Source organism: Phacochoerus africanus, chromosome 15 (genome assembly GCF_016906955.1).
Source record: "Phacochoerus africanus isolate WHEZ1 chromosome 15, ROS_Pafr_v1, whole genome shotgun sequence".
Classification (NCBI taxonomy): Eukaryota; Metazoa; Chordata; class Mammalia; order Artiodactyla; family Suidae; genus Phacochoerus; species Phacochoerus africanus.
In genome coordinates, this window is record NC_062558.1 from 39,443,101 (window position 1) to 39,467,021 (window position 23,921).

The 23,921-nt window shown below is 43.2% G+C and overlaps 1 protein-coding gene across 6 annotated transcripts in view; it reads left to right on the forward strand.

The window, feature by feature from the left end:
- Positions 1 to 12,276: 12,276 nt before the first annotated feature.
- Positions 12,277 to 23,921, forward strand: part of HECTD4 (HECT domain E3 ubiquitin protein ligase 4) — a 209,247-nt gene continuing 197,602 nt past the window's right edge. For 5 of the 6 annotated variants that reach the window (XM_047760396.1, XM_047760397.1, XM_047760398.1 and 2 more), the window contains exon 1: positions 12,377 to 12,769. In XM_047760396.1, coding sequence (XP_047616352.1) covers positions 12,593 to 12,769 — 177 coding nt within the window. In that variant the 5' untranslated portion in view covers positions 12,377 to 12,592. Of the gene's footprint in view, positions 12,770 to 23,921 lie in introns of all 6 variants that reach the window. The other variant, XM_047760399.1, reaches the window with a different exon arrangement.

Below are 23,921 nucleotides of genomic sequence, written 5' to 3' on the forward strand. Positions count from 1 at the left end.
TATATTCACTAGCTGAGAAGTTCATCAAATCTTGTTCAAGAGTTTTTTTTTTTTTTTTTTTTTTTTTCTTATTAAGGCTGCACCCTTGGCATATGGAAATTTCCAGGCTAGGGCCTGAATCAGAGCTGTAGCTGCCAGCCTACACGGCAGCCACAGCAAGGCTAGATCTGAAATACAACTGAGACCTATCCAGAAGCTTGTGGCAACACTTGATCATTAGCCCACTGAGCGAGGCAAGGGATCAAACCCACATCTTCATGGATACCAGTTAGGGAACTCCTTTTCAAGAGTTTTATTTATATCAAAGCTATGCTGTTTAAGGGTCAACTGTACATTCCATTGTGGTCAAATTGTATGAATTGTTTGCAAACAATTATTTGGTAATCGTTCAGTCTGGGTAGGGCTGAAAATTCCAACTTTCTCAACACTTGGTCTTTCTGGTGACCAACCCCATCCTGAGGCTAGGTAGAGGTCCTACCCTAAGATATCTCATTAGCATAAACTCAGGTGAGATCAAAAAGTGCTCATTATGAGAGTTCCTACTGTGGCCCAAAGGGATCAGCAGTACCCCTAACCTGGCACAGGGGGTAAAAGGATCTGGCATTGCAGCTGCGGCGTAGATTGAGACTGTGGCTGGGATCTGATTCCTGGCCCAGGAACTCCATATGCCATGTAGCAGAAAAAAAAAAAAAAAAAAAAAAAGAAAGAAAGAAAAAAGAAAGAAAGAAAGAAAAGGAAAGAAAATAAAAAGCTCCTTATGAATAACAAAAGTCACTCCTATCACACAGGAAATTCTCTGGATTTTAGGAGTTCTGTGCCAGGAACTTAGGACAAAGAGAAAATAGATTTTCTGTTATATGGCCTTCCCCATCTCAAGATCTTTAACTTATTGACATATGACAAGTCCCATTGGCCATATAAAGTAATATTTACGAAGTAGAGGGATTAGGACAGGAACATACCTTGGGGAGGGTATATTCAGCCTATATCACCTGGTCTGGGGAGGGTTCCTCTTCCATTCCAGGGCCTGATTCCCAGCTTTAGAAGATCCAAGTATTAAACAGACCCCAGTGCCATGCTCCATTTATATATTTCGAAATAAAAATAGTGTTAGGAATTCCTGTCGTGGCTCGGCAGAAACGAATCTGACTAGCATCCATGAGGATTCGGGTTTGATTCCTGGCCTAAGCTCGGTGGGTAGGGGATCTGGTGTTGCTGTGAGCTGAGGTATAGGTCACAGAGGCTGCTTGAATCTCGTGTTGCTGCACCTGTTGCTCTGATTCAACCCCTTGCTTGGGAACTTCCCTATGCTGTGGGTGTGGCCCTAAAAAATAAATAAAATAAAATAAAATCAGTGTCAAAGTGGAAAACACAACAAAGTAAGGAAAGGCAACAATGTTCTGAATTTCCCAATACATTGTATAAGAATAAAATTGGAATTTCTTTGGGGAAAAGGTGTGGAATAAGTCACTGCTTTTGGATTGGAAGAATCAATATTGTCAAAATGACTATACTACCCAAGGCAATCTACAGATTCAGTGCAATCTCTATCAAATTACCAAGGACATTTTTCACAGAATTTGAACAAAAAAAAAATTTTTTTTTTGTCTTTTTGCCATTTCTTGGGCCACTCCCATGGCATATGGAGGTTCCCAGGCTAGGGGTCTAATCGGAGCTGAGCTGCCAGCCTATGCCAGAGCCACAGCAACGTGGGATCCGAGCCTCGTCTGCCCCCTACACCACAGCTCACGGCAACGCCAGATCGTTAACCCACTGAACAAGGGCAGGGATCGAACCTGCAACCTCATGGTTCCTAGTTGGATTCGTTAACCACTGTGCCACGACGGGAACTCCTGAACAAAATATTTTAAAGTTTGTTTGGAAGCACAGAAGACCCAGAATAGCCAAAGATATCCTGAGAAAGAAAAATGGAGCTGGAGGAATCTGGCTCCCAGACCTCAGACTATACTACAAAGTCATTAAAACCGTATGGTACTGGCACAAAGATAGACATATAGATCAGTGGAACAGGATAGAAAGCCCAGAATTAAACCCACACACCTACAGCCAACTCATCTATGACAAAGGAGATAAGAATATACAATGGAGAAAGGACAGCTTGTTCAATAAGTGGTGCTGGGAAAACTGGACAGCCACATGGAAAAGAATGAAATCAGAACACTTCCTAACACCATACACAAAAATAAACTCAAAATGGATTGAAGACTTAGATAGAAGATCACACACTATAAAACTCTTAGAGGAAAATATAGGCCAAACACTCTCTGACATAAACGACAGCAATGTCTTCTCAGATCCACCTCTTAGAGTATTGACAACAAAAACAAAAGTAAACAAATGGGAAGTAAACTTAAAAGTTTCTGCACAGGAGTTCCCGTCGTGGTGCAGTGGTTAACAAATCCGACTAGGAAGCATGAGGTTGCGGGTTTGATCCCTGGCCTTGCTCAGTGGGTTGAGGATCTGGCGTTGCCATGAGCTGTGGTGTAGGTCGCAGACGCGGCTCGGATCCTGCGTTGCTGTGGCTCTGGCGTAGGCCGGTGGCTACAGCTCTGATTCGACCCCTAGCCTGGGAACCTCCATATGCCGTGGGAGCGGCCCAAGAAATGGCAAAAAGACAGAGAAAAAAAAAAAGTTTCTGCACAGCAAAGGAAACCCTAAACAAAACAAGAAGACAACCCACAGAATGGGAGAAAATCTTTGCAAATGAATCAGCTGATAAGGAATTAATCTCCAAAATTTATAAACACCTCCTATAGCTCAATACCAAAAAAACTGAACAACCCCATTAAAAAATGGGCAGAAGATCTAAACAGACACTTCTCCAAAGAAGACATACGGATGGCCAAAAAACACATGCAAAGATGTTCAATATCACTCATTATTAAAGAAATGCAAATCAAAACCACTATGAGGTACCACCTTACACTGGCCATAATGGCCATCATCAAAAAGTCTACAAACAGGAACTTTTGTGGCTCCGGGGTTAGCAAACCCTACTAACATCCGTGAGGACTAGGGTTCCATCCCTGGCCTTGCTCATTGGGTTAAGGATCTGGCATTGCTGTGAGCTGCGGTGTAGGTTGCAGATGCTGCTCAGATCCCACGTTGCTGTGGCTGTGGCATAAGCAGGGGGCTACAGCTCTGATTCGACCCGTAGCCTGAAAACCTCCATATGCCATCAGTACAGCCCTAAAAGACAAAAAAAAAAAAAAAAAAAAAGGCTACAAACAATAAATGCTGAAGAGGGTGTGGAGAAAAAGGAGCCCTATTACGCTGTTGGTGGGAATGTAAATTGGTGCAAACACTGTAGAAAACAGTATGGTGATTCCTCAGAAAACTAAAAACAGAATTACCAAATGATCCAACAATTCCATTCCTGGGCATCTATACAGAGAAAACCATGACTCGAAAAGACGCATGTACTCCAATGTTCCTTGCAGCACTATTTGCAAGAGCCAAGACATGGAAACAACCTAAATGCCCATCGACAGAGGAGTGGATCAAGAAGATGTGGTACATATACACAGTGGAATATTATTCATCCATTAAAAGGAATGAAATGCTGGCATTTTAAACAATATGGATGGACCTATAAATTATCATGCTAAGTGAAGTCAGCCATACAATGAGACACCAACATCAAATGCTATCACTGACATGTGGAATCTAAAAATAGGACACAATGAACTTCTTTGCAGAACAGACTTTGAAAAACTTATGGTTTCCAAATGAGATAGGTTTCGGGGTGGGGGGATGCACTGAGGGTTTGGGATGGAAATGCTGTAAAAATTTGGTTGTGATGATTGTTATACACGTATAAATGTAATAAAATTCATTAAGTAAGTTAAAAATTAGCATGCACTAAATTTAAAAAAAAAATTATCGAGGATTTCCCTGGTGGCTCAATGTGTTAAGGATCCACTGTCATCACTGCTGTGGCTCTGGTTACTGCTGTTGCTCGGTTTGATTCTTGGTCTGGCTGGGGAATTTCCGCATGCTGTGGGTGTGACCAAAAAAATTCACTGAGTGCAGGTCAATAGAAAATGGTGCAGAGGTTAAAGTTATAGCTTTGGGGATCCAATGAACTTGGACTTGAATCCTAATTTAGCATTTTGCTGCTTATCCATTTACTTTTCAGATCATTAACATGATAATAATGGCAAATGCTATGTTTGACTACATGCCAAGCACTTTAAGCATACACTTTTTTTTTTTTTTTTAATCTTTTTAGTGCCACACCATCAGCATATGGAGGTTCCGGGCTAGGGGTGGAATCAGAGTTGTAGCCGCTGGCCTGCACCAACAGCCACAACCACACTGGATCTGAGCCACATCTGTGACCTTCACCACAGCTCATGGCCACAACACCGGATCCTTATCTCACTGAGCGAGGCCAGGGATCGAACCTACATCTTCATGGATACTAGTGAGATTTGCTTCTTCTGAGCCATGATGGGAGGGCTTACCACTTAAAGTTTTTGTAGCAGGGGTGTGTTTGTAAACTTGTCAGAATTGGAAATTCCAGTGCCGTAAGGCCTCTTGTGCCCACAAGGAGGCGATAGAGGATGAAGCATCCTTCAAGGTGCTGATTCATCCATTGCCAGTTGTACTTCCTGCTGCTTCATCTTTGGCTTTTCATCAACATAGAGGCTTGTTCCTTAGTTACTGCAATCAAGGGAGTTCTAAGGAGAATTTCTCCCTCTTCATTTTCAAATATCATTGTCATCCTATTTCTTTTCTCTGCCGCCTCGTAGACCCACTTATGACCTGAAAGAATCTACCCTGAAATTAATTTTAAACACCAAACCAACAGAAAAACAGGGCCGATCAGATCACTTGGAAAAAAAGATTTTGAGTAGGTGTGTGTGTTTCCTCTTTGAGGCTGTGATTAGTGAGATGGAAATAATCAATCTCGCCCACAGGTTCTGTCAGATGTGTGTGCCTGTGTTTATTTAGCAGATTATGCATGTGTTTTTCCCCTGATGTTTTGAAAGGTTTTAAAAATTAACATGGCTGCTTTGGTGAAAGCTATTTCAAGCTCTATTAAGGTTTATCAAGGACCCCTTATCTTCATGCTACACTCGCATTTTTGTGGGTCTGGTAAGGATTACAGACTCATTTTAGACAGTCAGCTGGTGCAGAAAAACCAGGAGAAGGGAGAGATATTGCAATACCCCAAGGGGGGGCCCCAGCTTGAGCCCAGGCCAGTGAACATCACGTCAGCAGCTGGGGCAGCAGGGAGGTGGTTTCCATCAACAAACTTGCTCTCTCTTGGGGAGATGCCTCCCAGGGGAAACTGAAGTCCAACTTATTCAGAGCACTTCTTTCTGCCTTTTCTTGCTTCCTCGTTGCTTCCAACATACAGTTGCCCAGCCAGTACCTTCTCTTACTCCTTTTCCCATCTCAAGTCCCCAGTATCTTTTTTCTTTTTCTTTTTTGAGTAGCACCCGTGGCATATGGAAGTTCCCAGGCTAGGGGTGGAATCAAAGCTACAGCTGCTGGCCTACATCACAGCCACAGCAATGAGGGATCCGAGCCACGTCTTTGAAAGCACACCACACCTCATGGCAATGCTGGATCCTTAACCCACTGATTGAGGTCAGGGATCGAACCTGCATCCGCATGGATCCTAGTCAGGTTCGTTACCACTGAGCCACGACGGGAACTCCTCTTTTTTCTTTTTGACTGCACCCAAGGCATTCGGAAGTTCCTGGGTCAGGGATTGAACTAGTATCACAGCTGAGACCTGAGCCACAGAAGTGATAATGCTGCATCCTTAACCCAATAGGCCATCAGGGAACTCCGAGCCCCCATTTTCAAACAGAAGAATGGAAAGGACAATTCCAAAGAAAATGAGTGAATTCATAAACCTTTCCTCTCTATGATTCTATGAATGTATATTTCCTCTGTGTGTGTGTTATCTTGACCAAATCTGGATTCTCTGCCTCCAGGCTTCCAGCATAGAAATCTTTTGAGCAGAGACTTTCTTTGTCTTGCTGATCTGTTCTAGAAATTCCCAGTAAATGGTCTTTTTCCAGAGGGGGTTCTATAAATATTAATTCATCAGCTGCCTCATCATGGTCCAGTGGCAGCCATGCAGTCCTATGACTAATTAATTACTGTTGCTAAAATATTCATTATGCAGCCTAAAGACTTTCAGCCTTGGATATGTGCTGTTTGCATTAAATGAAGTGAAGGACAATAAAGACTGTCCTCAACTTAGTATGGTTTGACTCACAGATTTTTCAACTTTATGATGGCGCAAAAGCGATACACATTCAGCAGAAACTGAACTTGGAATTTTGAATTTTGTTTTTTTTTCTGAGCTAGCAATATGTGGTTAAGAATTACTCTCATGATGCTGGGCCAAAGCAAGCTGCAACACCCAGTCAGTCACTTGACCTCTAGGTGACCAACCTATAGACTTAGAACCATTTAGTATCTATGCAACCATTCATTTTTTCACTTTCAATACGGTATTCAATAAATTATATGAGATAGTCAATACTTCATTATAAAAGAGGCTTTGTGTAAGATGATTTTGCTCAACTATCAGCTAATGTAAATGTTCTCAGCTTGTTTAAGGTAGGCTGGGCCAAGCTACAATGTTTGGTAGGTTAAGAATGTTAAATGCAGCAGTTTCGGTTGTGGCTCAGGGGTAAGGAACCCTGAGTAGTAGCCATGAGTTTGATCCCTGGCCTCGCTCAGTGGGTTAAAGGTCCTGTGTTGCTGTGAGCTGCGTGTAGGTTGCAGATCTGGTATTGTTGTGGCTATGGTGTAGGCCGGCAGCTGCAGCTCTGATTTGACTCCTAGTCTGGGAACATCCGTGTGGTGTGGATTCAGCCCTAAAAGGACAAAAAAAAAAAAAAAAGAATGTTAAATGAATTTTCTACTTTCAATATTTTCTTTTCTTTTTTTTTTTGTCTTTTTGCTATTTCTTGGGCTGCTCCCGCAGCATATGGAGGTTCCCAGGCTAGGGGTCCAATCGGAGCTGTAGCCACCAGCCTACGCCAGAGCCACGGCAATGCTGGATCTGAGCCTCGTCAGCAACCTACACCACAGCTCACAGCAACGCCGGATCGTTAACCCACTGAGCAAGAGCAGGGACCGAACCCGCAACCTCATGGTTCCTAGTCGGGTTTGTTAACCACTGCGCCACGATGGGAACTCCTACTTGTTTTTTGTTTTTTTTTTTAATTTTTGCTGTTTATATTTTCTGGGCTTCTTTTTTTTTTTTTTTGTCTTTTTGCCATTTCTTTGGGCCGCTCCAGTGGCATATGGAGTTTCCCAGGCTAGGGGGCGAATCGGAGCTGTAGCTGCCAGCCTACGCCAGAGCCACAGCAACGCAGGATCCGAGCCGCGTCTGCAACCTACACCACAGCTCACGACAACGCCGGATCGTTAACCAACTGAGCAAGGCCAGGGATCGAACCTGCAACCTCATGGTTCCTAGTCAGATTCGTTAACCACTGCGCCACGATGGGAACTCCGGAACTCCTACTTTCAATATTTTCAACTTATTATGGGTTTATTGGGAGATAGCCCCATCATAGATCAAGAAAAAGCTGTAGTTCCTGGCCTTTTTTTTGTCTTTGTGTTTTTAGGGCTACGCCCATGGCACATGGAAGTTACTAGGCTAGGAGTTGAATCGGAACTACAGCTGCTCACCTATGCCACAGCTACAGCAAAGAGGGATCCGAGCCGTGTCTGCAACCTGCACCACAGCTCATGGAAATGCTCAGTGGCAATCCTTAACCCATTGAGTGAGGCCAGGGATTGAACCCACATCCTCATGGATGCTAGTTGGATTAGCTTCTGCTGCACCACAATGGGGACTCCCAGTTCTTGGCACCTTGACTCATTATCTTGAAGTATAAACAATATGAGGAGGAAAATTGTTCTTTGAGCCACACAAGAAGGTCATTTAAATTCCAAAACCTGAGCATTAAAAAACTGTGATGGTTGCCATTAGATTTGGAAGCTGTGAACAAAAAGAAAGAAGGGTTTTGGGGAGTTCCCTTGTGGCACAGCGGGAGTTAAATATCCAGGATTGTCACTGTAGCATCCTGAGTCAAAGGAACTGAAATATTCTGATTCCTGGGGCTCAATAAATTATTAAAATTTTTTTTGCTTTTTTGGAGTTCCTGTTGTGGCTCAGCAGTAATGAACCCAACTAGTATCCATGAGGACTTGGGTTTGATTCCTGTACTCTCTCAGTGGGTTAAGGATCTGGCATTGCCATGAGCTGCGGTGTAGGTTGCAGATGCGGTTTGGATCTCGAGTTGCTGTGGCTGTGGCATAGGCTGGCAGCTGCAGCTCTGATTCAACCTCTAGCCTGGGAACTTTCATATGCCGAGGGTGCAGGCATTAAAAAAATATTTTTTTTTGCTCTTTTTAATTTTTCAAAAGTAATGCATCCTCCAAGATGAAAACTTGGAGTACATTGCAAAGTACAAACCACAAATCTCCAGTCACCTATAAATGCACTGCTAAGATTCACCCAAATGTTATCAGACATGATACTTTCCCTGTCTTTTCTTTTACACCTACAGCCATACAAGCATATAATTTAAAAAAATGCAATTGGGAGTTCCCGTCATGGCGCAGTGGTTAACGAATCCGATTAGGAACCATGAGGTTTTGGGTTCGATCCCTGGCCTCGCTCAGTGGGTTAAGGATCCAGCATTGCCGTGAGCTGTGGTGTAGGTTGAAGACGTGGCTCAGATCCTTCATTGCTGTGGCTCTGGCATAGGCCGGTGGTTACAGCTCTGATTAGATCCCTAGCCTGGGAACCTCCATATGCTGCAGGAAGTGGTCCTAGAAAAGACAAAAAGACAAAAAAAAAAAAGCAATCATACGACAAACACAATTAAATTGCAAAATCTGCATAATATTTTAACTTGATATTTTCCATTTAGCAATATAACATGAAAATATGGTTTAATGTTTTCATAGACGTTATTCTGAATGGCTTCATAATATTCCTTCTTATGGATATATCATTATTATAATTAACCAGTCCCATATGTTTGGATATTTAAACTGATTATAATTTTTCCTCTTACAAACAATACTGAGCTGCACATCCCTCTATGTACATACTTTTTAAAATTTAAAAAATTTTTAATTTAAAAAATTAAAATATAGTTGATTACAATGTTATGCCAATATCTGCTGCACAGCAAAGTGACAGTCCTTACTTATGTTATAGACATATATACATTCCTTACTTATGTTATCTTCCATCGTGGTCTATCCTAAGAGGCTGGATAGAGTTCCCTGTGCTATACAATAGGACCTCATTGCTTGTCCATTCTAAATGTAATAGTTTGCACTTACTAACCCCAAACTCCCAGTCCATCCCACTCTTTCCCTCCTCCCCCTTGGCAACAAGTCTTCTCTATATCTCAGTCTATTTCTGTTTAGTAGATAGGTTTATTTGTGTCCTATTTTTTATTTCTTTATTTTTATTTTTAGGGCTGCACCTGCAGCATCTGGAAGTTTCCTATGGGATATCTGGAAGTTCCCAGGCTAGGGGTCAAATTGGAGCTGCAGGTGCTGGTCTACACCACAGCCACAGCTATGTGGGATCTGAGACTACTCTTGTCTGCGATCTAAACCACAGCTCACAGCAACGCTAAATCCTTAACACACTGAGCGAGGCCAGGTATCAAACCTGCCTCCACATGGATACTAGTCGGGTTTGTAGCCCTCTGAGCCACAATGGGAACTCCTGTGTTATATTTTAGATTCCACATATAAATGATATCAAAATGGTATTTCTCTTTCTCTTTCTGTTATTTCACTTAGTAAGATAATCTCTAGTTGCGTTTGAATTTTTCATACATCCTTGACTGTGGGTCTGAATATTTCTTTCCTCAAAGTTGAGTTGCTAGATCAACTTTAATGTTCTAATTCATTCATTCTTTTGCTCATTCATTCTTTATTAAGCTTTATTTTTCAGAGTAGTTTCAGTTACAGAAAATTTGAGAAGGTGCAGAGATTTCTTATATACTCTCTGTCCCAACATGCATAGTCTCTCCCACTTTCCTTCCTTTCTTTCTTTCTTTGGCCACACTCACAGCTTGTAGAACTTCCCGGGCCAGGGATCAAACCTGTGTCACAGCAGTAACCCGACCTATAGCAGTGACAGAGCTGGATCTCTAACCACCAGGCCACCAGGGAACTCCTAGTCTCCCCCATTTTCAACATGCTCCACCAGAGTGGTACGTTTGTTACAGCTGATGAATCTAACTGGCACATGATAATCCCCAAAGTCCTCAGTTAACATCGTGCCTCCCTCTTGGTATTGTACATTCTATGGATTTGGACAAATGTATAATTTCATGTATTCCTCCTTAACTCACTGAGCAAGGCCAGGGATCAAACCTGGAACCTCATGGTTCCTAGTCGGATTCGTTTCCACTGCACCACAAGGGGAACTCCAATAGTCGTTTCTTTTTATCGCTGAATAATAGTCCATTGTCTGGATATACCATCTACTCACCTACTGAAAGACATCTTGGTTACTTTCAAGTTTTGGCAATTATGAATAAAGCCGTTATAAATATCCCTATGTAGGTTTTTTGGTGGCCATACATATTCAAGTCCTTTGATAGCAATAAGCACTTTATTTATTTATTTTTGTCTTTTTTTTTGTCTTTTTAGGGCCGAACTTGCGGCATATGGAGTTTCCCAAGCTAGGGGTCAAATTGGAGCTATAGCTGCTGGCCTATGCCACAGCCACAGCCACGCCAGATCTGAGCCGTGTCTGCGACCTACACCACAGCTCATGGCAACGCCAGATCCTTAACTCGCTGAGCGAGGCCAGGGATCAAACCTGATGCATCCTCATGTTTCCTAGTCAGATTTGTTTCTGCTGCAACATGACGGGAACTCCTGTATTTTTTTTTTAACAAAAAGGGGATGATCTGGGAGTTCCCGTCATGGCTGAGTGGTTAACGAATCCGACTAGGAACCATGAAGTTGCGGATTCGATCCCTGGCCTTGTTCACTGGGTTAAGGATCCGGCATTGCCGTGAGCTGTGGTGTCGGTCACAGACGCAGCTCGGATCCCTCATTGCTGTGGCTGTGGTGTAGGCTGGCAGCTACAGCTCTGATTAGACCCCTAGCCTGGTAACCTCCATATGCTGAAGGAGTGGCCGCAGAAAAGGCAAAAAGACAAAATAAATAAGTAAATAAATAAATAAAATAAAATACAATAAAAATGGGATGATGGATGTGTGTGTGTGTGTGTGTTTGTGTGTGTGTATTTTAGGGCTGTACCTGCAGTCTGTGGCAGTTCCCAGGCTAGGGGTCAGATTGGAGCTCCAGCTGCAGGCTTATGCCACAACCACAGTAACTCGGCATCTGAGCCTAATTTTCTACTTACACCACAGTTCACCACAAGGTTGATTCCTAACCCACTGAGCTAAGCCAGGTATCAAACCCTCATCCTCATGGATACAGTTTCTTTCCCACTGCACCACAAAGGGAACTCCCGGGTATATTTTTAATGTATATGTTAGTGTTGAATACTGATGGGTTATAACAATAGTTTTAACTCCCTCTGGGGCATTACGTGACAGACGTTGGACATCAAATGTGACTGGTACTTTATTTTCACCAGATTTTGTTTTGTTTTTTGTTTTTTTTGCTGCCCAGCGGCACATGGAGCTCCCAGGCCAGGGATCAGATTCGAGCTGCAGCTGCGAACTAAGCCACAGCTGCGGCAACACCGGATTCCTAACCCTCTGTGCCGGGCAGGGGATCGAACCCTCGTCCCAGCACTCCTAAGTCGCTGACGATCCCATTGTGCCACAGGGGGAGCTCCTTCACCAGGTTTTGAGTGCTTAGTGGGTTCTAGAATTTATAGTATATAGGAAGCACCAACTGTGTGCCTCTACCGAATGCTTATGAACAAGTGTGCCGCGCCCGCCCTGCACCAGATTTTTGCATATATCTCATTTAAACGTGAAAGCAGGGAGTGAAGCTCCTTGCTCTACGTAGGGTGGGGACCCTGGCCAGAGAGAAATCGGTGCACACCTGAGGAAGGGGAGGCAGCGCCCTCCTCCCCCTCTTCTGCACTGCAGACCCAGGGCGCCCTCGAATGACAAGAGGCGTAGGAGGTCAGTCGGACAGCAAGGCTGAGGGAAGCGCAAAGCTGAGGTTCCGCGGCTGCCCCGGCCTCGGTGGGTGGGCGGAGCCAGGAGGGTGGGCGGGGCCTGCATTGTCCCCTCCGCGGAGCATGCCGGGAGCCCCGCCCCCAACATGGCGTCTCACTGACAGTTGGCTGCGGAGCAGCAGAGGCGGGTCCTGCACCTCAGGGCGGCGGCGGCGGCGGCGGCGGCGGCGGCAGAGACGGTGGCGGCGGGGCCGGGGTCTCCGGGGCCGTGGGTGGGAGGATGGCGACTCGGACCTCCTAGGGCGGAGCTGCACGGGCGAGGAAGCGATCTGGGTGCTGCAGGCGGGCGCGAAGGCTGTTGCCATGGACTGGTGATCGCGGAGGCTCCTGCTCGCGTCTTCCCGGGCCGGGCGGCCCCTTCTCACCGCCAACCTCTCAGCCGGGGCCATGGGCTCGTCTGCAGCGGCGGCGGCTGCAGCGGCGGCGGCCGCGGACTCCGCGCAGTGGCTCTCGGTGAAGGAGGAGACCATCTTCCTGCACGACGGGCTGATCCGGGTCACTGACCTGGCCGAGCTGCCCAGTGAGATCCTTGGGGCCCCGGAGGCCGCCGACACCGACTTGGAGGTGAGAGAGGCTCCCCCCGGCCTCCGCCATTAGATTAGTCCATCCGCTCCGCATCCCCAGGGTCGAGCCATCCCATCTCCGCTTTACCCCGACCCGAGACCCCCGCCCCTCGGAAGGCTGCCCCGGCAGGTGTGTGTGGGCGCCAGACAGGCTGGTGGGGGCCGCGGCCGCAGGTCTGCAGACCGCCCGCCTCCCTCCCTCCTCGAGGCTTCAAGCCCGCTGGGGATTTCATTTGTGGTTTCATTTTGAACGTTCCAACTCCCAGCATTTTATTAGACGATCACCCGGCACGGCCTTCACGCCCCTGAGGAGCTGCTGCCGCCTCCTGGGCCCTGTCTCCCCTCCCCCACGGACCGCTTGGACTCACTTCCAGGTCACACCCAGGCTGCTTAGCTTTGGGGATATTTTAATTTTAACGCTCTGCAACCACCCCCACCCCCGGTCTTTTCCCAGTTGTGTGTGTGTGTGTGTGTGTGCGCGCGCGCGCGTGTGTATGTTTTTTGTTGTTTGTGTTTTTCGGGAGAAGGTAGTGGCAGCTGCCAGTCAGTGATGGGCAATCTAGCAACTACTCTGTGTCGTGCCTCGGATTGACACCGGGCCTTTGTCATGGAAGGGGGCAGTGTGGACAGCAAGGGGAATGCTACACCAGCCCTTGGTGCGCTCTCCGCAGGGGTTAACAGGCGTTTTAGGCCGCAAGGCCTTTCGATGAGCTGGGGGCGGGGTGATGGTGGTGGTGGTGCGGAGAAGCCCAGGCTTAGGAGCCGTTGCAGGTGCAAAAGGAAATCTCAGCAATTTTGCTGCTGGGTTTGGGAGCAGAAGGAAACAAAATATACTAGGTGGATGGGAACTTTCCACCGACCTCACTTGGTTTCAGGTGTGCCCAGTGGTGGGAATACTGGCAGGATCGGTTCATCGTGGCCAGTCAGTGCTGACACTGCTCGCCCTCCACTTTGTGGAGTGACATTTTGACGTGTAGGTAGTATGGGTTGTCACGAAATTCTTACTGTCGCAAGGAGGACTCTCTGGGGACAGTGCGGAGAGGATGGCCTGTCTTTTGGCTATAAACGGAATGCAAGGAATCTTTTGTGTTTTGCGGTTTTGCAGGCACTTTGGCATTCAGCACAAGGAACATTTATAGAAATGGATTAAAACCCTTTACTGTGTGTTTCTGGAAATGGCAGTGATGAGATCCTTGCTGGCCGAGACATTTGGACGTGCCTGAGATGTGATACGTTCCTCTGTATTTTTGTGTCTGAATTTCTGGCTGAGGTTGCAGCATTCCCATTGTGAACTCTTAACTGACTTATAGTCTGGCCACCAAAAAAAAAAAAAAAAAAAGGAAGGTACAAATTGGTAGGGAATTCCTAACGTGGAATCATATTTTTATTATGTCTCATTTGGGCCTTTATAAAAAGCAAGGTGTGTCTGAGTGTCTTATCTGCTTGAAAACTCAAGGAATATTGTGCTATGATGGTGGAATCTTTTGATTTAATTGACTCTCTTGTATGTGAAATGTGGAAATCAGATGCTCTTTGTTCCTTAGAGACTAAGTTCACAGATCCCAAAATTGTATATGTATATAATTTATTTGTTTTTAGGACTAAGTGTAGGAGTAGTTAAAAATACCTGAACTGTTAAGTTGGCTTTCCTAAGATGTTTACTGTATAAGTGCACTGAGTATTGGTCAGGTATTTCCATAGAAGAATGATTTTAAAAGAAAGAACCTCTCTGGCCTGGAAGATTTTTTTTAAAAACTCTCAATTTTTTTTTTTTTTTTTATGGTCTGATCTCTCAGAAACCATTATATGTGGGAGATAAACATTTCTGACAGTAGTCAGAACTTTTTCCATTTCTTTCCATGTGTTATATAGGTTACATAGTATCAGGAAAAATGGGTAGCTAAGGATGTCTTTGTGGCTGTTAGGTTTGTGTTTGTGGGTGCCTTCACATTTAATTAATAATAATACTGTTTAAATATCCTGTGTGTCAGGCATCATCTTATTGAATTCTCGAAAGGATCTTGGTTTAAAAAAAAAAAGGGAGTTCCCATTGTGGCTCAGTGGAAATGAATCTGACTAGCATTGATGAGGACACCGGTTCAATTCCTGGCCTCACTTAGTGGGTCAAGGCTCTGACATTGCCATGAGCTATGGTGTAGGTCGCAGACTTGGCTTGGATCTGGTGCGGCTATGGCTGTCTCGTAGGCTGGAGGCTGCAGCCTGGGAACCTCTATATGCGTGGGCACAGCCCTAAAAAGACCAAAAAAAAAAAAAACTTAAAAAATTAAAAAAATAAAGAATCTTGGAGTTCCCTGGTGGCTCAGTGGGTTAAGGATTCAGCATTGTCACTGCTGTAGCTGGGGTTGCAGCTGTGGCACGGGTTTATCCTGGCCTGGGAACCTCTGAATGCCAGGAAAAAAAAATCCTCATAGCTAAATATTGTTACATGTTGTAACAGTTGTAAATATTGTACTCATGTACTGAGGAGGCAAGTAAAGCGCAGGGGAGGTAGGCAACTTGCTCATGATCACATAGTCAGAGAAGAGAATTTGGATGTTAACCCAGGTCTGTTGGTCTCCAACACATCTGCTCCTAATCTTAATATTCTTCTCCCTTCATACAGGTATAGCACTCATATTTATAAATTATTTTAAATTTAATAACTGGCTAACGATAGAGTAATAAATGTCTTTATTTCCTTTCTAGTGACTTATGCTTTTTATATTTGATGAAGATTAGTGGTGCATCAGCTTTTTAAAAACTAACTTTTGAAATGCTACCACCCCTAAGAAGTATACTTTTGTAAGCCTCTCCTCCCATTGGACATCTGGGTGAAAATGACCAGTTTTTACGGAGTTTTATAGTTATAGAGAATCTTTCAGTTAACAATTTTGGATTAAGAAAGGTAAGATTCGGTGTTCCTTTCGTGGCTCAGAGTAATGAACCCAACTATCCATGAGGACCAGGATTTAATTCCTGGCCTCGCTCAGTGGGTTAAGGATATGGCGTTGCCGTCAGCTGTGGGTTAGGTCACAGATGTGGCTCAGGTCTGGCATTGGTATGTCTGTGGCGTAGGCCAGCAGCTGCAGCTCATATTCAGCCCCTAGCCTGGGAACTTCCATGTGCCTTGGGTGCAGCCCTAAAAGACGAGAAAGATAAGACTCAAACTAAGCTGACTGTGTTTGGCAACCTTAACATATAAGACTGTCTAGCTGCAGTAGCATCTCAGAATTTTAGAGCATGGAATAATCTTACAGACATCGTTTCTCTGATTTTATTTATTTGTTTATTTTGGCCATGCCTGCAGCATATGCAAGGGGTCGAACCCGAGCTACAGCATCTACCCAAGCCACTGCGGTGACAACACCAGATCCTTAACCCGCTGCACCACAAGGGAATTCCTGTTTCCTTCGTTTTAGAGAGAAGTTATCTGAGAGCAGGAAAGGTTTTGGCTTGGTTACATAGCTGGTTACTGCAGGGCAAAAGACTAGACCCTGGCTTTCCTGCCTTTGAATTCCAGTGTTCTTTTCACTCTGTAAGTGATGCTCAAGGTTAAATGTCTATCTGAAAAAAGAACCCATCCTAAGCAGTAGATCAACATTGCATTAGCATTTTAATTAAAGCAACATCAGAGCATTTGAATTAAAATTTTTCTTCCCAGTGAATTCTTTTTTTTTTTTTTGTCTTTTCCAGTGCAGCACCTGTGGCATATGGAGGTTCCCAGGCTAGGGGTCTAATCGGAGCTACAGCTGCCAGCCTACACCACAGCCAGATCTGAGCCGAGTCTGTGGCCTACACCATAGCTCATGGCAACGCCGGATCCTTAATGCACTGAGCGAGGCCAGGGATCAAACCCGCAACCGGTTCCTAGTCAGATTCGTTAACCACTGAGCCACGAAGGGAACTCCTTTCCCAGTGAATTCTAAAGGAAGGTTTTTTTGGTTTGTTTTTTACTCCATAGTGTGTAATCAACAAATTCATTCAACAAGTGTTTGTGGAATTCAAAGGTGAGCTGAACCTCCTGTCCTGGGCATTGGGGACATAGTGGAGGATAAAATAAAATCCTTGTTCTTAAAAAAGCTTTTTTTTTTTTTTTTAACTGGGGGATATAGACAATGGCAAGTTGTCAAATATAGGACATCTGTTTAAAATGTTAAATGATAAATGCTATGGAGAAATGTACAGCTGGGTAAGAGGGATGGAGAATACTGAGGACAGCAGAGGAACGGCTCTGTTTTACATTGGGAGGTGCGCAGGAAAGGAAAGTCCAGGATGGCATTTGACACCTGAAGGAAGTGAGAGTGTATGTACCATATGGCTACTGGGGGAAGCACATCCTAGACGGAGGACAGCAAGAGCCAAGTTCCTGACAGGGAAGCATCCTTAACATCCTTAGTTTGGAGCTCTGAGCCCAGAAAGCAAAGGAGGAGAGGAGAGTGAGTGAGAGGAGGTGGAAGTGGGGGATGCAGATCAAGCGGGGCCTTGCAGATAAGGACTTTGAATCTACTCTGGGTGAATTAAAGATGCAGAGTAAAGCTCTTTCTTGGCCTTTAAAATGGCTATTTGTATTTAATTTTATGTTGTTGACAAAGAGTGAAAGCATGTGTGAAATTATTTTCTAGGTTTTGAAATAAATATAAATTTAAGAGAAATAAAAAAGCAGTAGCTTTGGAGTTCCTGTTGTGGTGCAGTGGAAATGAATCCAACTAGGAACCATGAGGTTGTGGGTTCGATCCCTGGCCTCGTTCAGTGGGTTAAGGATCCGGCATTGCCGTGAGCTGTGATGTAAGTTGCAGACGCGGCTTGGATCTCGTGTTGCTGTGGCTGTGGTGTAGGCTGGTAGCTGTAGCTCGGATTAGACCCCTAGCCTGGAAATCTCCATATGATGCAGGTGCAGCCCTAAAAAGACAAAAGACCAAAAAAAAAAAAAGCGATAGCTTAAAAATGACAATTCAAATTATTATTGAATTTTGTGTTGCATTTCATAGAACATTAGTCTTTTTAAAATAAAGGGAATTTACAAGAAATTTACAAACTCCATTAGCTGGAGTTCTTGTTGTGGTGCAGCGGAAATGAATCTGACTAGTGTCCATGATGATGTGGGTTTGATCTCTGCTTGCTCAGTGAATTAAGGATCCCGCTTTCCTGTGAGCGGTGGTGTAGTTTGCAGACACGCTTGGATCCTGCCTTGCTATGGCTGTGGCGTAGGCCATCGGCTACAGTTTGGATTCAACCCCTAGCCTAGAAACTTCCATATGCAGCAATACAGCCCTAATAAGACAAAACAAAAACAAAAACAAAAAACCAAACCCCAAAGCATTAGCTTATTTGTGGAAATTCCAGAAGATTTCAGTTTCCTGTCTCTCTCTCTGTCTTTTTTTTTAACCAACTCCAGGTGGGGACAGGCATCATACATGTGGATGTTGACAGAACAGCTAAGTGACTTGCTCAAGGTAGCCAAGATATTTTTTACTATATAGTGTAGTTTAAACTAATTTTGAACCCAAGCATTTTGGTTAGTATTGCTCATTTTTCATTGTGTTTGTTAACGAGGACCCTCTTCCTATGCGACCTCCTCAGCACTATCCACAGATTTGAACATGTCTGTTCATGGCAGCTTTATTTGTTATTATCAAACATTGGAAATGATCAAAATGTCCATCAACAAGTGAATGGACAAACAGATGTGGTCCACTCTTATAATGGAATACTACTCAGCAATAAAAATGAATGCGCTGTTGACACTGACACAATAGATTTATGCTGAGTGGAACAACCCAGTCATACAGGAGTACACACTGTAAGATTCCGTTTATATGACATTTTAGGAAATGTATACTAATCTGTAGTTACAGAACGCAGATCAGTGGTTTCCTGGGGATGGGATGGGAGACAGGAAGGATGGGAGAAAGGATTACAAATGTTAATGAGGAAACTTTTGGGGTGATAGTTATGTTCCCTATTTTGATTGTAGTGATGGTTTCATGTTGTATGTATACATACGTATGTCAAAACTCATCAAATTGTATGTTTTATTTTTTGGTCATGCCTGCAGCATGTGTAAGTTCCAGGGCCAGGGATCAAACCAGAGCCACAGCAGTGGCAACCCTGGATCCTTTAACCCTTGGGTCACCAGGGAACTCCAGTACATTTTAAATATGTGCAGTTTATTGTATGCCAGTTATACGTCAATAAAACAAGCAAACAAAACCCACAGAAGCCCAGAATGCTTTACTGATATTATTTAGGAAGTGAAACATACTCGGCAAGTTTTGGAGTGTGTTTGTTTTTTTGTCATGTAAGTGAAGGATCATTTGGGTTTGGAGGTGATCAACTGAAGTAGTCAAGGCTTTGAATACTTATGTTACACTCAGTGCAGTCTTTGAGACAATATTTATTTATTTTGTTTTATTTTTGAGATGATATTTAAGTTCATAAATGTTGATCTATTCTCCCAGGAGGCTACTACCACCTATTATCCTTTGGTCAGAATTCTTTGGAAAATACTTTTAGAGAATTTTTTATATACTTTTAGAGAATTCCAAATTCTACATTTGGAAGAATTAATGAATAAGTGAATAAACTATTTTTGTTCACCAACAGAATTAATTCTCAGGTAATTAATGAGCACTGGAATAAGAGTCACTGAATCTTGGTACAGTATTCTGTGAGCCTTAGCACACGGCTCAAAAACTCTCAGGTATGGCTGGCTAGCTGTTAAGTTAGGATAAAGGACCTGGAGACTATGGGAAGCAGCATTACCCAGAGGTTAAAGTCAGATTTAAAGAGTCAGTCTGGGATTGAAATTCTAGCTCTGCCCCTTATTAGGTGCGTGACCTTGGGAAAGTTCAATTACCTTTAGTAATCCCTGGTTTCTTCCACTGCAACTTCTTTGTCATCATTGTCACCACTTCTACCACCACCAGGACAACAGTGTCAGCATATTGCATTCCAGGCTCTGTGCTAAGCACTTCCCACCCATTATCTCATTTAATCCTTACTGAAACTTCCTGAGGTTGATGCTATTGTTATCTTTATTTTACAGATAAGGAAGCCATAGCACAGAAATAAAGTAACTTGACAAAGGTTTTAGAGTTAGTAGTAAAGCTGAAGCTGAAATAGATCTGATTCCAGCCCAGGGTCAAGGCTAGAAAACCACTGTTAGACTGCCTAGTCATCTCTAAGAGGGGGATAATAATAGGGTTAATATGAAGATTAGATAAGGATGGATTTGATAATGTACTTACAGTATATGAACTCTCTTTAGGAAGTACTATTTTTCTGAAAAGTTATTTTATGTATATTTAGTTATCTGCTCATTGTATATGAAAGCAAAACTATCCTATCAGCAACTTTTTTCTCTAGTAGTGAATAGTGGAGATAGTGCTTTTTTGTGTGTTTGTGATCTCTCTGGAATTCTCTTCCTTCCCAGTTTGTTTGGAATCCGGCTGACAGATGAGATAATAGTCTTCATTTCAGTTTTCCACCAATTGTGTGCTTAGGATTTTGCTAAATAAATCAGTTTTGATTGTTATCTATCTTCTTGGCCTCCATATTGGCTGTCACAAGGTGCCACCTACTGGGTGGATTGTCATGCACCTGTTCTTTCCTAAGTTATGTAAGGTACCTATGGTGATAATTATGACAGGACTGTCAGTTCCTGAAAGTGCCTCATGCTTTCTCTTCCCTTCCCCCTCTTTCTGTCTTGTTTTACATTTGTGGTGGTGGGGAGTGTAGTCTGCTTCACAAGATGTTTAGTCAATAGTTGTAGACAACCGTAAGTAACAGCAGGTGGTCAGCTATGGGACAGATGCATGGTTACTTCAGAAGGAGATAAAACTGCAGAGATTGTATACCATTACTTTGGTCTTGCACTTTTTGGTAATTAAAATATTTTATTCGAATATGTCTATGAACAGAGATCCTGCATTTTTAACATTTTTCGTAGTTATTAAATTTTTTAAAGCTAATACAGGAATACATTCTTATAAAAAAATGCAGGTAAAACTGAAATTCCTTTTGACTACCATCACTAATGTCTCCATCCTACTCTCCACCTTAGTTCAATCAATAATACATTTTTTTGTATATTCTTCAAGACCATTGTTGAATGTGTATGTGTATACAAAACACTTTTCTTTCTTTCTTTTTTTTTTCTTTCTGCTTTTTAGATCTGCATGTGTGGCATGTGGAAGTTCCCAGGCTAGGGGTTAAAGTGGAGCTGCAGCTGCTGGCCATAGCGCCAGCAACACAGGATCCAAGCCACATCTGCTTCCCACACTGCAGCTCACACCTTATGGCAGCACCAGATCCTTAACTGACTGAGTGAGGCCAGGGATCAAACCTGCATCCTCATGGTTACTAGTCGGGTTCATTATGGCTCATTTACAACGGGAACCCCAACACTTTTTTTTTTCTTTTTCTTTTTCGGGCCGCATATGGAGGTTCCCAGGCTAGGGGTCCAGTTGGAGCTACAGTTGCCTGTCTATGCCACAGCCGCAGCAGTGCTAGATCTGAGCCGTGTCTGCTACCCACACCACAGATCATGGCAGTGTCGGATCCTTAACCCACACGAGCGAGGCCAGGGATTGAACCCACAACCTCATGGTTCCTAGTCGGATTCGTTTCTGCTGTGCCACGATGGGAAATCTTGCATAAAATTTTGATGCTAGACATATCTTTATATAATTTACTTTTTCTCCCCCTTTTTTGGCCATATCTGCAGCATGTGGAATTTCCTGGGCCAGGGATCAAATCTGAGCTCTAGCTGTGATGTGCACCACAGCTGTGGCAGTGAAGAATCCTTAATCCACTGTGTCACAGCAGGAACTCCCTCTATAACTTTCTTTAAAAAAAAACCAACAACTTGGAATTCCTGTCATGGCTCAGCGGAAACGAATCCAACTAGGAACCATAAGGTTTCAGGTTCTATCCCTGGCCTTGCTCAGTGGGTTAAGGATCCCGCATTGCTGTGAGCTGTGCTGTAGATCATAGACGTGGCTTGGATCTGGCATCACTGTGGCTGTAGTGTAGGCTGGTGGCTACAGCTCCAATTCAGCCCCTAGCCTGGGAACTTCCATATGCTATAGGTGCAGCCCTAAAAAGCAAAAAACAAAACAAAAACAAAAAAGTTATTGGTATGTTTTGATCTTTCTGTGTCTCCACGTATAGATCTACTGCATTTTTAAAGTGCTGCACAAGACTCCAGAAATACCATAGTTTATATGATAAATGTTTATTGGTAAATGTCTTAGTTTCCTGTTGCTATACTAACACATTATTACAAATTTAGTGGTTTAAAACAACACAAACATTCTTTTACATTTCTGGAGGTTGGAAGTCCTAAATGAGTCACATAGGGTTAAACTCAGTTGTTGGCAGATCCGGTTCCCTCTGGAGGTTCTAGGGGAAAGGCTTTCTCTTGCCTTTTTCACAGCTTCTAGTGGCCATCTTCATTACTTGGCTGATGGCTTCTTTCTCTAACCTTCAAAGTACATCACCCTAGTTTCTGATATGTCATCACACCATTTTCTCCTCTGACTCTTCCTGGATCCCTTTTATAAGGACCCTTGTGATTACATTTAGAGCCCACCCAGATAATCCAGGGTAATCTCCCCATCTCAAGATCCTTAATTTAATCACATCTGCAAAGTCCCTTTTGCCATCTAAGGTCACATTTACAAACTCCAGGAATTAGGATGTGAGTAACTTTGGGGCCATTATTCAGCTTACTGCAATGGGTATCTTGGTTGTTTGTAGTTTTTTGCTATTGAAAACAGTCCCTCATTGTACATCCTTGCATGCCTATTTGTGCACATATGTGAGTATTTCTCTAGAGCAGTTCCTGAGAAGTGGAATTGCTGAGTCACAGGTGACCATTTTAAATTCGAATAGGTCCTGCCAAAGTGCTCTCCAGAGTGACTATACCAATTCATACTCCCAAGAAACAGTGCCTGATAGGACCTCTTTTCCTCATACTCTCATAGAGACCATTTTAGAACTCGTGGGTTTGCTTAAATTTATCATTTGCTTAAGCTAGTGGTTTCTGCTCTAAAAGATGAGTCCAGTAGATGTAATTGGGTACCTGGACATCCCTGCCGAATCATTGTCAGCTGGAAAGAAGCCAGAGTTTTCTACTAGTGCTGCCTAGCTGTTATCACTTCACTTCAGAGGACCTCTCTTGTGGCTTGATCTCCTTCACCTCCTGGCATATATTCATGTTAGTCAGTAATCCAGTTAATATAGGCTGTGTCCATATATAGGCAGGAGAGAGCAACAACTTCATATTCTGATGGTCTGGGGATGCTGCTAGAAGCAGAGCTAGGGAGCTGCCCACTCTGGGAGGAGATGCCCGAGACCCCGAAATGTGTTCAGAATATCTTAAAATTTTCTCGTTTACAAGCCAGTATAAGGAGTAATTCTGTTTTTTTGACCTATATGGAAAATAATTGATAGTATATTTTTAATGCTGTCAAAACTTTTTTAATTATAAAGAAGTAATATATGGACGATGTAGAAGAGAAAACACCTAAAGGTATAAGAGAGAAAAGAAATGTCTTTTGATAGCATCATCCAGAAATAGCCATACTAATTTTTTATTATTTCCTTCTTAAATTCACATACACACACACACATTATTATAAATCAAAAGATTTTTGGTGTTTGGAGTGTTACTTTCTTGATAAAGTTTGGTAAATTATAAATTAGTAGTAATTATTAAGGTGTGTTCTGCAACCCATTATTATTGGCAGTTTATAATTGAAAGAGATTTTTATAGTGCTTTATGATTCCTCTCCCATTAATGTTGTATATTTGTGTGGAGCTTTGGGCTTATGAAGTGCTGTTAAACACAATTGTAGAATAATTAATTAATGTTCCAGATGGGACACTTTGAAGTGGACACACTTGATTCCCTGGTGTTTCTACTGAAACCTGCAGTCGGCTGAATTACTAGGTCAGAGCACAGTGTGTAGCAATTTTAGATTAACAATAAAGAGATACATGATTTGCAAACTATTTTATGCAAATTGTAGGTTTAGCAACACTAATAACTACAGATATGTGGTTCAAGTAGTGGTTTTATACCAACAAAATATTAACATTCAGCTTGTGTTTATTTATAATGGATCTTTTCTGTGTTTACTGTATTTTCT